General features: G+C 46.6%; 1 protein-coding gene across 1 annotated transcript; it reads left to right on the plus strand.

The window, feature by feature from the left end:
- The first annotated feature begins 2716 nt into the window (after nucleotides 1-2716).
- LOC121536830 (transforming growth factor beta-2 proprotein-like) lies at nucleotides 2717-10404 on the plus strand. Its single transcript, XM_041844421.1, has 7 exons — nucleotides 2717-3274; nucleotides 3525-3688; nucleotides 6850-6982; nucleotides 7221-7331; nucleotides 8170-8356; nucleotides 8622-8775; nucleotides 10002-10404. Exons 1-7 carry the CDS (start codon nucleotides 2920-2922, stop codon nucleotides 10158-10160), a joined length of 1263 nt encoding a protein of 420 aa, XP_041700355.1. The 5' UTR covers nucleotides 2717-2919; the 3' UTR covers nucleotides 10161-10404.
- Nucleotides 10405-15127: the final 4723 nt, after the last annotated feature.

Here is a 15127-nt window from a genome sequence, read left to right on the forward strand (position 1 = left end):
GGACTGGATAACTGGGATACTCCTTTATGAAAATGAAAATATTTCAATAAATACTAGATCTGGGACAAATGGCCTAGATGTACAGTTGAAGTCGGAAGTTTACATACACTTAGGTTGGAGTCATTAAACCTTGTTTTTCAACCACTCCACAAATTTCTTGTTAACAAACTATAGTTTTGGCAAGTCGGTTAGGACATGTACTTTGTGCATGACACAAGTAATTTTTCCAGCAATTGTTTACAGACAGATTATTTCACTTAGAATTCACTGTATCACAATTCCAGTGGGCCAGAAGTTGACATACACTAAGTTAACTGTGCCTTTAAACAGCTTGGAAAATTCCAGAAAATGATGTCATGGCTTTAGAAGCTTCTGATAGCTAATTGACATCATTTGAGTCAATTGGAGGTGTACCTGTGGATGTATTTCAAGGCCTACCTTCAAACTCAGTGCCTCTTTGCTTGACATCATGGGAAAATCAAAAGAAATCAGTCAAGACCTCAGAATAAAAATTGTAGACCTCCACAAGTCTGGTTCATCCTTGGGAGCAATTTCCAAACACCTGAAGGTACCACGTTTATCTGTACAAACAATAGTATGCAAGTATAAACACCATGGGATCACGCAGCCGTCATACCGCTCAGGAAGGAGACGCGTTCTGTCTCCTAGAGATGAACGTACTTTGGTGCGAAAAGTGTAAATCAATCCCAGAACAACGGCAAAGGACCTTGTGAAGATGCTGGAGGAAACAGGTACAAAAGTATCTATATCCACAGTAAAACGAGTCCTATATCGACATAACCTGAAAGGCTGCTCAGCAAGGAAGAAGCCACTGCTCCAAAACCGCCATAAAAAAGCCAGAGTACGGTTTGCAACTGCACATGGGGACAAAGATCGTACTTTTTGGAGAAATGTCCTCTGGTCTGATGAAACAAAAATAGAACTGTTTGGCCATAAAGACCATCGTTATGTTTGGAGGAAAAAGGGGGCTGCTTGCAAGCCGATGAACACCATCCCAACCGTGAAGCACGGGGGTGGCAGCATCATGCTGTGGGGGTGCTTTGCTGCAGGAGGGACTGGTGCACTTCACAAAATAGATGGCATCATGAGGAAGGAAAATGATGTGGATATATTGAAGCAACATCTCAAGACATCAGTCAGGAAGTTAAAGCTTAGTCGCAAATGGGTCTTCCAAATGGACAATGATCCCAAGCAAACTTCCAAAGTTGTGGCAAAATGGCTTAAGGACAACAAAGTCAAGGTATTGGAGTGGCCATCACAAAGCCCTGACCTCAATCCTATAGAAAATGTGTGGGTAGAACTGAAAAAGTGTGTGCGAGCAAGGAGGCCTACAAACCTGACTCAGTTACACCAGCTCTGTCAGGAGGAATGGGCCAAAATTCACCCAACTTATTGTGGGAAGCTTGTGGAAAGCTCCCTGAAACGTTTGACCCAAGTTAAACAATTTAAAGGCAATGCTACCAAATACTAATTGAGTGTATTGTAATGTGATGAAAGAAATAAAAGCTGATATAAAGAATTCTCTTTACTATTATTCTGACATTTCACATTCTTAACATAAAGTGGTGATCCTAACTGACCTAAGACAGGGAATTTTTACAAGGATGAAATGTCAGGAATTGTGAAAAACTGAGTTTAAATGTATTTGGCTAAGGTGTATGTAAACTTCCGACTTCAACTGTATGTAGGACACACAGTTAGGAGACAGTTATGGAAATAACTAGATGGAAGACGAATGAGACCATGTCAGTCAAATATGACAAGCCAAGGAATTAGCAAACTCCATCTATCACTTTTTTGCTTTTAAATAGGGACTGGGTATGAAACGGTGGTTTGATATGTTTGAACAGGATACTTACCCGAGGATAGAAGGGAGGCCTGTGCAAACATTTTTGTGGTGGGGAGAATCTCCAAAAATATGGCTGCCAGTGTGTGTCTGTGTGTGTGTACGTTGGTACTCAATTGATGAGAGGGAGATGTCTAATGACACACACCCATCACTTTGGTGGCACCCCCACCCGCTAGCTCTCACATGCAACCTCTCTCTCTCACCCCCTCCCTCTCTCACTCTGTTCCTCTCTCACACACACACACACACACACACACACACACACACACACACACACACACACACACACACACACACACACACACACACACACACACACACACACACACACTGAAGGTTCTGTCCCACAGCTCTGGATTATTTTTCTCTTGCCAAGGAATGAAAGAAAGGCATCAGACCTTTTCGCTATAGTGGAACGTGATATCCATATCAGAAGAATCAAGAGGAGGATACATTTTCTAAGGATGGGATTGTACCAAAGATTACCTTAAACTCTATAATATATTTCAACTTTTCTGGAGGAGTTGTCTTTATCGGTAGTACAAATACCTCTTACATATAGGATTGTATCATATTCTAACTTTTATGTGGTGTGAGAATTTGAGTAGCCAACCATGCATGTTGGTTTACATCTCAACATTTTCTCAAAATTGTATCAGGAATCTCTCTATAGCATTCAGTTCTAAGGCTTTTGAAGGAACACGTATGGACAGTGATTTTTATTCTATTTGCTCAGAAATGTCTCTCAGAGAAAATGATCAAATAAACACTTGAAATAATTGTATCCAACTTTATGCTTAGACGCCATGGGCTGAGCTTCTCTATTCTAGCTGTATTTGTTTTATACTATTAATTGGCTATTATTTAGACTTATTTTTTTAAACGTTGGACATTTTCTGTCAAATTGTATTTCTGGGGGTTGATAGACAGTCGCCAGGATAGCGGAGTAACAGGTCCTCAGTGCGCATTGAACTGCACCGGACACGACACAGACTGAAATATTCCATATTGAGCGGAGTGAGCCCCTTCATCCATCTGACCACCGGACTATGTGGCTCACCCACCTCGCCCTGCTACTGCTGCTCCGGCTGGCCGTGTCCGCCGAGGGCCTCTCCACCTGCCAGTCAGTCAGCCTGGATGATCAGAAATCCAAGCGCATTGAGGCCGTCCGCGGCCAGATCCTCAGCAAGCTCCGCTACCGGAGCACACCGGAGCCCCCCGCACCGAGCCCACAGCCCGAGGCCGTGCCCGCGGAGGTGATGCTGCTCTACAACAGCACTAGAGAGCTGCTGAAGGAGCGTGCGCGTCAGTCCGATTCCGCGTGCGACCGGGAGAGCAGCGAGGAGGATTATTACGCAAAAGAGGTTCAGCGCATAGACATGCTTAAGCAGCGCATGGACACAAGTGAGTGGTGCCTTAATCAATATCAACTTAATAGAAGACACAAATCAGTCATCATGATTCTTTTTTGTATGTCAGTGATTTACGAAAATAAATGTTTATACATTACTGTTATGCATGCGTTATGGTCTCCAGCCACCTTGCCAAGTTGTTAGCCATTTGTCAGATACCTCTATTACTATCGTGACTGTGTGTGTCACACATTATTTAGGATATGTTGCATCTTTATTAATACACCTCTCCACTCTTGTAGATGCAGTGAGCCCTCCAATCCCCAGCCCATATTACAGAGTGGTGGGGTTCGATGTGAGTGTTGTGGACAGGAACTCCAGCACCCTGGTCAAAGCTGAGTTCAGAATCTACAGAGCACCAAACCCCCAGGCCCGCACCTCAGAGCAGAGAGTAGAGATCTATCAGGTACAGGATCTGTGGTGTGTATTCATGGAAGCCAAGGGAAGCCTGCCTTCCCCAAAATATTTACCAAAAAAAAAGCATTTACAAATGTATCTTTAGTCTCTCTGTGTTTCATAAATGTTCTTCAATTCGCAAGAGGCTGAATGTATCTCACCAGAGAAATCATCTGATGCTGTCTGGTCCAAAAGATTATTACATTGTTGCCGCCCGTAGCGTTGAATGCAAGGGAAGCCAGCTAGGATTTGGCCTCCCTTGATAAAAAATATATAAAATAATAGCCAATCAGCATTGAGTTAAACTGAGTGAGCTCAGCTGTGAATGGTCATGGAGCACAAAAAAAAGTGTCAAGGGAAGCCAGTTTGGATTTGGCTTCAGACCAATCAAATCATAAGCCAAACATAATTATTGACAGAAAAAAACTTAAATTGTTGCATCTCTTTGTGTTGTCCATCCCTTTCCTACATTAGCCATCTATGGAGATATGGATTTGGACTTGTGGTTTATACTTAAATCTCCGTACTGGCCTACTACACCGGCTCTGACGCTCGTCGGATGTGGCAGGGCTTGCAAACTATTACGGATTACAAAGGGAAACCCAGCCGTGAGCTGCCCAGTGACACAATCCTACCAGATGAGCTAAATGCCTTCTATGCTCGCTTTGAGACAAGCAACACTGAACCATGCATGAGAGCACCAGCCGTTCCGGACGACTATGTGATCACGCTCTCTGTATCCGATGTGAGTAAGACCTTTAAATAGGTAAACATTCACAAGGCCGCAGGGCCAGACGGATTACCAGGACACGTACTCAGAGCATGCGCTGACCAACTGGCATGTGTCTTCACTGACATTTTCAACCTCTCCCTGACCGAGTCTGTAATACTTACATGTTTCAAGTAGACCACCATAGTCCCTGTGCCCAAGAACACCAAGGTAACCTGCCTAAATGACTACCGCCCCGTAGCACTCATGTCTGTAGCCATGAAGTGCTTTGAAAGGCTGGTCACGGCTCACATCAACAACATCATCCCAGAAACCCTAGACCCACTACAATTCGCATACCACCCTAACAGATCCACAGATGACACGATCTCCATTGCACTCCACACTGCCCTTTCCCACCTGGACAAAAGGAACACCTACGTGAGAATGCTGTTTGTTGACTACAGCTCAGCATTCAACACCATAGTGCCCTCAAATCTCATCACTAAGCTAAGGACACTGGGACTAAACACTTCTCTCTGCAACTTGATCCTTGACTTCCTGACGGGCTGCCCTCAGGTGGTAAGGGTAGGCAACAACACATCTGCCACGCTGATCCTCAACACGGGGGCCCCTCAGGGGTGCGTGCTTAGTCCCCTCCTGTACTCCCTGTTCACCCACGACTACGTGGCCACCCAAGCCATAGACTGTTCTCTCTGCTGCTGCACGGCGAGCGGTACCGGAGCGCCAAGTCTAGGTCCAAAAGGCTCCTTAACAGCTTCTACCCTCAAGCCATAAGACTGCTAAACAGTTAATCAAATGGCTACCCGGACTATTTGCATTGACCCCCTTTTTTACGCAGCTGCTACTCGCTGTTTATTATCTATGCATTGTCACTTTACCCCTACCTACATGTACATATTACCTCAATTACCTCGACTAACCTGTACTCCCGCACATTGACTTGTTACCGGTACCCCCTGTATATAGCCTCGTTATTGTTATTTTATTATATTACTTTGTTCTTACTTGTCACTGTATTAGACTAAGCATAGGTGATTTAGATTATGTTGAAATCTTGAAGTTGAAATGGTGCTGCAATAGTGAAGGCAGCTCCTGTTTTCTTTGCGACTTGAGGTAACTCTCCATGGTTCTAAATCAATAGTTGTTTAGTAGTCCGAAAATGTCGAAAACATTACCTTGCTTGACCATGCTGTAGGTCATGTAACTGTTACAAAAAATATGTTTTGTGTATTTCACTGGGCAGAGGTTGCTATCTGGTTTTGTGATGAAACAAAGGTGTGGTTGAATTTATTCTGCCACTGTCTTCTTATTGTCTCGGCCTTAGGCCTATATATCACGGTCGCCAGGCATACAGTGCATTTGGAAAGTATTCAGACCCTTTGACTTTTTCCACATTTTGTTTTGTGACAGCCTTATTCTAAAATGGATTAAATAGTTTTTTCCCCCTCATCAATCTACACACAATACCCCATAATGACAAAGCGAAAACAGGTTTTTTGAATTTTTTGCAAATGTATTACATTAAAAAAAACAAAAATACCTTATTTACATAAATATTCAGACCCTTTGCTATGAGACTCGAGATGTTTCTACAACTTGATTGGAGTCCACCTGTGGTAAATTCAATTGATTGGACATGATTTGGAAAGGCACACACCTGTCTATATAAGGTCCCACAGTTGGCAGTGCATGTCAGAGCAAAAACCAAGCCATGAGGTTGAAGGAATTGTCCGTAGAGCTCCGAGACAGGATTGTGTCGAGGCACAGATCTGGGGAAGGGTACCAAAACATTTCTGCAGCATTGAAGGTCCCCAAGAACACAGTGCCCTCCATCATTCTTAAATGGAAGAAGTTTGGAACCACCAAGACTCTTCCTAGAGCTGGCCGCCCGGCCAAACTGAGCAATGTGGGGAGAAGGGCCTTGGTCAGGGAGGTGACCAAGAACCCGATGGTCACTCTGACCGAGCTCCAGAGTTCCTCTGTGGAGATGGGATAACCTGCCAGAAGGACAACCATCTCTGCAGCACTCCACCAATCAGGCCTTTATGGTAGAGTGGCCAGACGGAAGCCACTCCTCAGTAAAAGGCACGACAGCCCACTTAGTTTGCCAAAAGGCACCTATAGGACTCTCAGACCATGAGAAACAAGAATATATAGGTTGTAATATGTTTTATTTTCTGGATTGGCTACCCCGGTGATTTTACCCACTCACCGCTACTGTACAGTATATCATATTACACTATCGCTTACCTGTATTAGGTATCACAATATTACTTTCCTGTACAAAGGGTCACAACAATATCACATAGTTCATGAACCCATGTCAGAATCAATCAATTCATTCGTTTTTACAATATCTCAGAACTTCACTGGTATCACAGTTTGCTGGAGTTGTGAACTGATGCTTCTCTCCGGTTCTCTCTCTATGTCTCTGTCAGGTGATAAAGCCAGAAGAGCCAACAGGCCCCTCGCAGAGATACATCGACTCCAGAACAGTTCGCCCACAGACCAAAGGGGCGTGGCTTTCTGTGGATGTCACAGACACTGTGAAGGACTGGCTGGCTCATAGAGGTAAGTTGACAAGCCAATCTCACGGCTCAATATCCCTTTATCTACTTAACAGCATTCAAGGTGTCAAACTTAACTTCAAAGTTAACATTTGAAGTGTCAATTGGATGAATGTTTCAGATTTGACTCTACTCATGATTTGGAGGTTTATACTGTATCTGTTTTCTCCTCTCTCTTTGTCCACCTCTCACCATCTCTCTACCCCTACTCCGTCATCTCATCCTCCATATCACTCTTTCAGAGAGGAACCTGGGTTTGAAGCTGGGTGTTCACTGTCCGTTCTGCACCTTCGTTCCCTCCACCAACAGCATCGTGTTCAATAAGAGCGAGGAGCTGGAGGCGCGCTTCGCTGGTCTGCTTGTTGTAGAACCTGTTTATGTTATGTAACGTAGACACATAACACATGGCTCTTTTTTTTAGTAATGATTGAGCTTCTCAACTCACACACAGCATTCTGGCTGACAAATGTTCCCATTATGTGTCTCCATGAGATCAATACATTTTCCCACGCACTCCGAAAACACACCAACCCTTTCTCTCCCTCCTCCACCTCTCTCCCTCCTCCTCTCCCCCCACTTCCTCTCCCTTCCCTGTCCCTATTCCTCTTCCTCCATGTCCTACTCCCCCTCTCCCTCTTCCTCTTCCTCCATGTCCTACTCCCCCTCTACCTCTCCTCCTCCGCCTCCTCCATGTCCTACTCCCCCTCTACCTCTCCTCCTCCTCCATGTCCTACTCCCCCTCTACCTCTCCTCCTCCTCCATGTCCTACTCCCCCTCTCCCTCTCCCTCTCCTCCTCCTCCTCCTCCTCCATGTCCTACTCCCCCTCTACCTCTCCTCCTCCTCCTCCATGTCCTACTCCCCCTCTACCTCTCCTCCTCCGCCTCCTCCATGTCCTACTCACCCTCTACCTCTCCTCCTCCTCCTCCTCCATGTCCTACTCACCCTCTACCTCTCCTCCTCCTCCTCCTCCATGTCCTACTCACCCTCTACCTCTCCTCCTCCTCCTCCTCCATGTCCTACTCCCCCTCTACCTCTCCTCCTCCGCCTCCTCCATGTCCTACTCCCCCTCTACCTCTCCTCCTCCTCCTCCATGTCCTACTCCCCCTCTCCCTCTTCCTCCATGTCCTACTCCCCCTCTCCCTCTCTTCCTCCTCCTCCTCTCCCTCTCTCTCTTCCTCCTCCTTCCCCAGGTCTGGATGATGAGCTGCTTCAGCAGCAGGTGCGGAGGCCGGGGTCAGGGCTGGCTAAGGGCCATGTGGAGTTTAGTACCAAGACCCCCCACCTCATCCTCACCCTGCTGCCCAGCGACAGGGTAGAAAACCCGGGCAAGAAGACCCGTAAGAAGAGGGCCACCGCAGACACCACCACCTGCTCCAGGTAGGGTATGCACCTCAGATCAGACACCAAAAATGTACAATGTTATCTACGACCATACAAGACACTTAGAGGTTTCTCTTTATTTTGGTCTTTGATATCCAGAATTACTACACATTTGTTCATAGCAACATTATTGATTATTGTTGTATTGTTATGAATCTATCGGAGGCTTATAGTCCTGAAACTGATTAAGTAGGACATATCCTGTGCCTGTGTGGATCAGAATGAGAGAGTGGTTTCTCTCCATCTCTCCTACCCGTTTTAGGAACTCAGACGCGGACTGCTGTCTGCGGTCGCTCTACATCCACTTCCGCCGGGACCTGAACTGGAAGTGGATCCATGAGCCGAAGGGATACAAGGCCAATTTCTGCTCTGGCAGCTGCTCATACCTTTGGAGCGCTGACAACCACTACAACATGGTTAGTTAACCCCCAACCACTACAGTGGCATGAATGTTATATCACCTCAGTCACAGTCAGGTCTTGTGGCTTTATTGCCACACACTCACAGTATGGTTAAAGGAAAACTCTGCCCAAAAACTATATTTTGGTATTTGTTTCATTAGTCCATTGTTGATATAGTCCCAAAATGTTTTGCATGTCAGCAATCTAGTTTTCAAGATGTATAACTTTCAAAATACAGAAACACAGCTGGTATGATGCATTTTGCATCATGATGCAAAACGCAGCATCATACTGGCTGTATTTCTGTATTTTGAAAGTTATATACACTATATATACAAAAGTATGTGGACACCCCTTCAAATAATTTGGATTTGGCTATTTCAGCAACACCCGTTGCTGACAGGTGTATAAAATCGAGCACACAGCCATGCAATCTCCATAGACAAACATTGGCAGTAGAATGGCCTTACTAAAGAGCTCAACGTGGCACCGTCATAGGATGCCACCTTTCCAACAAGTCAGTTCATCAAATTTCTGACCTGCTAGAGCTGCCCCGGTCAACTATAAGTGCTGTTATTGTGAAGTGGAAACGTCTAGGAGCAACCGCGAAGTGGTAGGCCACACAAGCTCACAGAATGGGACCGACAAGTGCTGAAGCGCGTAAAAATCGTCTGTCCTCGGTTGCAACACTCGCTACCAAGTTCCAAACTGCCTCTGGAAGCAACATCAGCACAAGAACTGTTCATGAAATGGGAGCTTCATGAAATGAGTTTCCATGGCCGAGCAGCCGCACACAAGCCTAAGATCACCATGCGCAATGCCAAGCGTCGGCTGGAGTGGTGTAAAGCTCGCCGCCATTGGACTCTGGAGCAGTGGAAACGCGTTCTCTGGAGTGATTAATCACGCTTCACCATCTAGCAGTCCGACGGACAAATCTGGGTTTGGCGGATGCCAGGAGAATGCTACCTGCCCGAATGCATAGTGCCAAATGTAAAGTTTGGTGGAGGAGGAATAATGGTCTGGGGCTGTTTTCATGGTTTGGGCTAGGCCCCTTAATTCCAGTGAAGGGAAATCTTAACGCTACAGCATACAATGACATTCTAGACGATATAATGGAAAGGAAAGCACTGTGTCATTTTGTAATTTGGGTAAACTATCCCTTTAAGTAGTGTTTTCAGTACTTGTCATTGTTTTTGATGTGATATCATGTGGTACTTTCTCTTGACCACACACACACACAGATCCTGCCGCTATATAACAAGCTGAACCCTGAGGCGTCTGCCTCTCCGTGCTGCGTACCTCAGGACCTGGAGCCTCTGACCATCGTTTACTTCATGGGCCGAACGCCCAAGGTAGAGCAGCTCTCCAACATGGTGGTCAAGTCCTGCAAGTGCCACTGACGCAGGAGCTGAGCGGCGGGCCAGGAGGATGGAGGACGAGGAGGAGGACGAGGTGGAGGACGAGGGACTTTGATCAAAACAACTTTTGGTCCTCAAGCAAAAAGAACAGACTGACTATCTCTGTATATTCAACCCTTCATTTCACTAAGACACATTTTACGCTGTCTGGCAGTCTGGCTGTCTGGCACAGGATGAAACTCTGAAAGTCGTCATCAGCAGTGGGTCTCTTCCCCACTTTCATAAGGTTGAGAATACTGTAAATATCGAATTTATTGAAATAGCTTTAAAAATCTGATATTATTAAAGTGTTTTGATTGGAAATACAATGTGTTCTTGTTGCATAAGACTCTGATCTCTACCAAGTTGAAAGGCCCAGTAACCCCACGTAAGCCCTCTGATACTTAAGATCTGTGCATATTTACTGAAGGGAGATGATTCTGATTTTAACTACACTGCTCAAAAAAATAAAGGGAACACTTAAACAACACAATGCAGCTCCAAGTCAATCACACTTCTGTGAAATCAAACTGTCCACTTAGGAAGCAACACTGATTGACAATACATTTCACATGCTGTTGTGCAAATGGAATAGACAACAGGTGGAAATTATAGGCAATTAGCAAGACACCCCCAATAAAGGACTGGTTTTGCAGGTGGTGACCACAGACCACTTCTCAGTTCCTATGCTTCCTGGCTGATGTTTTGGTCACTTTTGAATGCTGGCGGTGCTTTCACTCTAGTGGTAGCATGAGACGGAGTCTACAACCCACACAAGTGGCTCAGGTAGTGCAGCTCATCCAGGATGGCACATCAATGCGAGCTGTGGCAAGAAGGTTTGCTGTGTCTGTCAGCGTAGTGTCCAGAGCATGGAGGAGCTACCAGGAGACAGGCCAGTACATCAGGAGACGTGGAGGAGGCCGTAGGAGGGCAACAACTCAGCAGCAGGACTGCTACCTCCGCCTTTGTGCAAGGAGGAGCAGGAGGAGCACTGCCAGAGCCCTGCAAAATGACCTCCAGCAGGCCACAAATGTGCATGTGTCTGCTCAAACGGTCAGAAACAGACTCCATGAGGGTGGTATGAGGGCCCGACGTCCACAGGTGGGGGTTGTGCTTACAGCCCAACACCGTGCAGGACGTTTGGCATTTGCCAGAGAACACCAAGATTGGCAAATTCGCCACTGGCGCCCTGTGCTCTTCACAGATGAAAGCAGGTTCACACTGAGCACATGTGACAGACGTGACAGTCTGGAGACGCCGTGGAGAACGTTCTGCTGCCTGCAACATCCTCCAGCATGACCGGTTTGGCGGTGGGTCAGTCATGGTGTGGGGTGGCATTTCTTTGGGGGGCCGCACAGTCCTCCATGTGCTCGCCAGAGGTAGCCTGACTGCCATTAGGTACCGAGATGAGATTCTCAGACCCCTTGTGAGACCATATGCTGGTGCAGTTGGCCCTGGGTTCCTCCTAATGCAAGACAATGCTAGACCCCATGTGGCTGGAGTGTGTCAGCAGTTCCTGCAAGAGGAAGGCATTGATGCTATGGACTGGCCCGCCCGTTCCCCAGACCTGAATCCAATTGAGCACATCTGGGACATCATGTCTCGCTCCATCCACCAACGCCACGTTGCACCACAGACTGTCCAGGAGTTGGCAGATGCTTTAGTCCAGGTCTGGGAGGAGATCCCTCAGGAGACCATCCGCCACCTCATCAGGAGCATGCCCAGGCGTTGTAGGGAGGTCATACAGGCACGTGGAGGCCACACACACTACTGAGCCTCATTTTGACTTGTTTTAAGGACATTACATCAAAGTTGGATCAGCTTGTAGTGTGGTTTTCCACTTTAATTTTGAGGGTGACTCCAAATCCAGACCTCCATGGGTTGATACATTTGATTTCCATTGATAATTTTTGTGTGATTTTGTTGTCAGCACATTCAACTATGTAAAGAAAAAAAGTATTTAATAAGATTATTTCATTCATTCAGATCTAGGATGTGTTATTTTAGTGTTCCCTTAATTTTTTTGAGCAGTGTAGTTTTCCTTTGGTCTGAAAGAAAGAGAGAGAAGCGGAGGGAGAGAAGGAGATAAAGAGGTGAGAGAGGGGAGTAGAGGGAGAGAGCGAGGAAAGAGAAGAGAGAGAGGAGGCTGAGAGGGAAAGAGAACGAAAGGAGGATAGGGAGTGAGGTTGTGTGTCCCGGGGCCTCCAGCTAGCTCTGTGGTTGAGGGCTGAAATCTGCTGGCGTAAACAGGATGTGAAAGATTTCCAGACAGCGACCACTCACGGAATGCCAGATTTAAACCCGTTTGTGGTGGGAGGAGAGGAGAGAGGGAATAAAACAGAAAGAGAGGCTTTGAAAGGAGAGACGTGGGCCATAGGCCCAATTTGGAACACATCAGCTTTGGACAGGGGTAGCTATTTTGCAGCCGTAGCAAATTTGTAACAATCAGGTCTGGCATGATAGGACGTTTCACAGCTGTAACCACACTTTATCTGTCATGTACATTTACTTCTTACTTGATTGCTGTTGGATGTACAATATATTAGGTCATATTGTTAACATTGATCCAGTCACACATTGAGGTTTGGCCACGTTAACCACTTTTGATAAGATGCCTCAACTCAAAATACGTCCACCCTGAGGCTCAGCTTATTTTGGGCCTTCTGGTATTTCAGGTAGGCGTGTGTGTGTGAGAGAGAGAAAGACTGTAGAGTTCTCTATGTTTATCTTTATGCTCTGTGTACTCCTGTGGTTGACACTGAACCTAGAGAGAAACAGAGTGGGTCTGTACGGCCGCCAAGTTGGTCCGCTTTATGCACCAAACACAGAAAGGTGATGAAAATAAGATAATGCCTAGAGAGTTGGACATTGAGTCTGAAACAGTAACCAAACTGTGCCTCCATTAATCCTCTCCTCCTCCTCTTTCCCCAGTCCCTCAGCCTTTCTGGGGCCCTGTCTGGGAAAAGGACGTGTGGCCTCTCTGTAGGGGGAGGAGGGGGAATAGGACGTGAAGGGGGGAGGCTGTGAGGACATGTGGCCTCTGTAGGGGGAGGAGGGGGAAGAGGACGTGAAGGGGGGAGGACATGAGGACATGTGGCCTCTGTAGGGGGAGGAGGGGGAAGAGGACGTGAACGGGGGAGGACGTGAGGACATGTGGCCTCTGTAGGGGAGGAGGGGTAAGAGGACGTGAACGGGGGAGGATTTGAGGACATGTGGCCTCTGTAGGGGGAGGAGGGGGAAGAGGATGTGAATGGGGGAGGACGTGAGGACATGTGGCCTCTGTAGGGGAGGAGGGGGAAGAGGATGTGAACGGGGGAGGACGTGTGGACATGTGGCCTCTGTAGGGGGAGGAGGGGGAAGAGGACGTGAAGAGGGGAGGACGTGAGGACATGTGGCCTCTGTAGGGGGAGGAGGGGGAAGAGGACGTGAACGGGGGAGGACGTGAGGACATGTGGCCTCTGTAGGGGGAAGAGGACGTGAAGGGGGGAGGACGTGAGGACATGTGGCCTCTGTAGGGGAGGAGGGGGAAGAGGACGTGAACGGGGGAGGACGTGAGGACATGTGGCCTCTGTAGGGGGAAGAGGACGTGAAGGGGGGAGGACGTGAGGACATGTGGCCTCTGTAGGGGGAGGAGGGGGAAGAGGACGTGAAGAGCGGAGGACGTGAGGACATGTGGCCTCTGTAGGGGGAGGAGGACGTTAGGGGTGCTGCTGGCTGCAGGACGGAGGTGTGGTGAGGTCCCCCTCCCCCCCAGCATCTGTTAGTCCTTTCCACTTAACCACCCCTTACGATATTCAACCTGCATTTATCCCACAGTAACACTCCTCTGGGTGTCTGAGTGTGTCTGACTCAGTGGCTTTGAGAGGGTGTGTAGTGTGTGTGTGCATTTGTAGTTTGTTTGCAGTGTGTGTGTATGGTATGTGTGTGTGTGTGTGATGTACACATACGATCTGACCCCCCTCGTCTCCCCAAGGCCTCTCCATGTATTATGTTATCTCAGGTAGGTTTAATAGGACTTTATTTCCTTTGTATTCAGAGAAACAGAATGCAGTCAAAACTAAAGTTATGGGTCATTCCACAAAATCAGTCCCTTTTGCATCCCTTTGATATTTTAAAAAGGCCCAATGCAGCTGTTTTTAACTCAATATCAAATCATTTCTGGGTAACAATTAAGTCACTTATTGTGATTGTTGTCAATCAAAACGGTCAAAAAGAAACAAAACAGCTTTTTAGCAAAGAGCGATTTCTCAAGCAAGAACTTTGCTAGGACTGTCTGGGAATGGTCTGAGTAGGGAGGGGGAAACTGAAAACTAGCTGTTATTGGCAGAGAGGTTTGGAACTCTCTTTGTTATTGGTCTATTAACTAATTTACTGCCTGGTGATGTCACCAGACAGGCCCAAACTCCATCCCACCAAAACAGGCTGAAATGTCACATTTATTTTCAAACAGCTCTTACACTAAAAGGGCATTATCATCCTTTATCATGCTAGTGTGGAAATATCTATAAAACCTTTTTGGGGAAGTTTTCATTCAATTGCCCCTCCCTGTTGCACACAACAAGCTTACATACCTCCTGTCAGCGAGGATTTATGGCTGATTTAAGATGAAATCATCAACCCTGTTACGGTCAACCCTGTTACTTTATTTGGCACTTTATAGGCCTTACTATAGTCATTTGTTTTATTTAACCTCTTGAAAAATTATGTGAAATAAAACTTTTTGCACCAAGTTACATTTTGTGGACCGGCCTTTATTCAACCAGAGCACGATATATCCCACATGCTGAAGGACACTGGGATATACAGAGATATGGATCTCTGAAACCAGATCCAAAATGGTTATTCAAAAAAGTCTATCCAATTTAGTCAGTCATTTAAAAACCATGGCTGAGGTATGGGCTGAGCTCCAGTATCAGACAGCACAGCAGGCTCTACACCTATGCAGAGGAGTTGAGGTACTACACTTACCA

The sequence above is a fragment of the Coregonus clupeaformis genome, chromosome 2 (genome assembly GCF_020615455.1).
Source record: "Coregonus clupeaformis isolate EN_2021a chromosome 2, ASM2061545v1, whole genome shotgun sequence".
Classification (NCBI taxonomy): domain Eukaryota; kingdom Metazoa; phylum Chordata; class Actinopteri; order Salmoniformes; family Salmonidae; genus Coregonus; species Coregonus clupeaformis.

Bases quoted from the DNA above. Each gene is read 5' to 3' on its own strand.
- LOC121536830 (XM_041844421.1), top strand. From the start codon at position 2,920: ATGTGGCTCACCCACCTCGCCCTGCTACTGCTGCTCCGGCTGGCCGTG. The intron at 6,983-7,220 runs GTAAGTTGACAA...TCACTCTTTCAG, and splicing joins GGACTGGCTGGCTCATAGAG to AGAGGAACCTGGGTTTGAAG. The intron at 8,357-8,621 runs GTAGGGTATGCA...TACCCGTTTTAG, and splicing joins GACACCACCACCTGCTCCAG to GAACTCAGACGCGGACTGCT.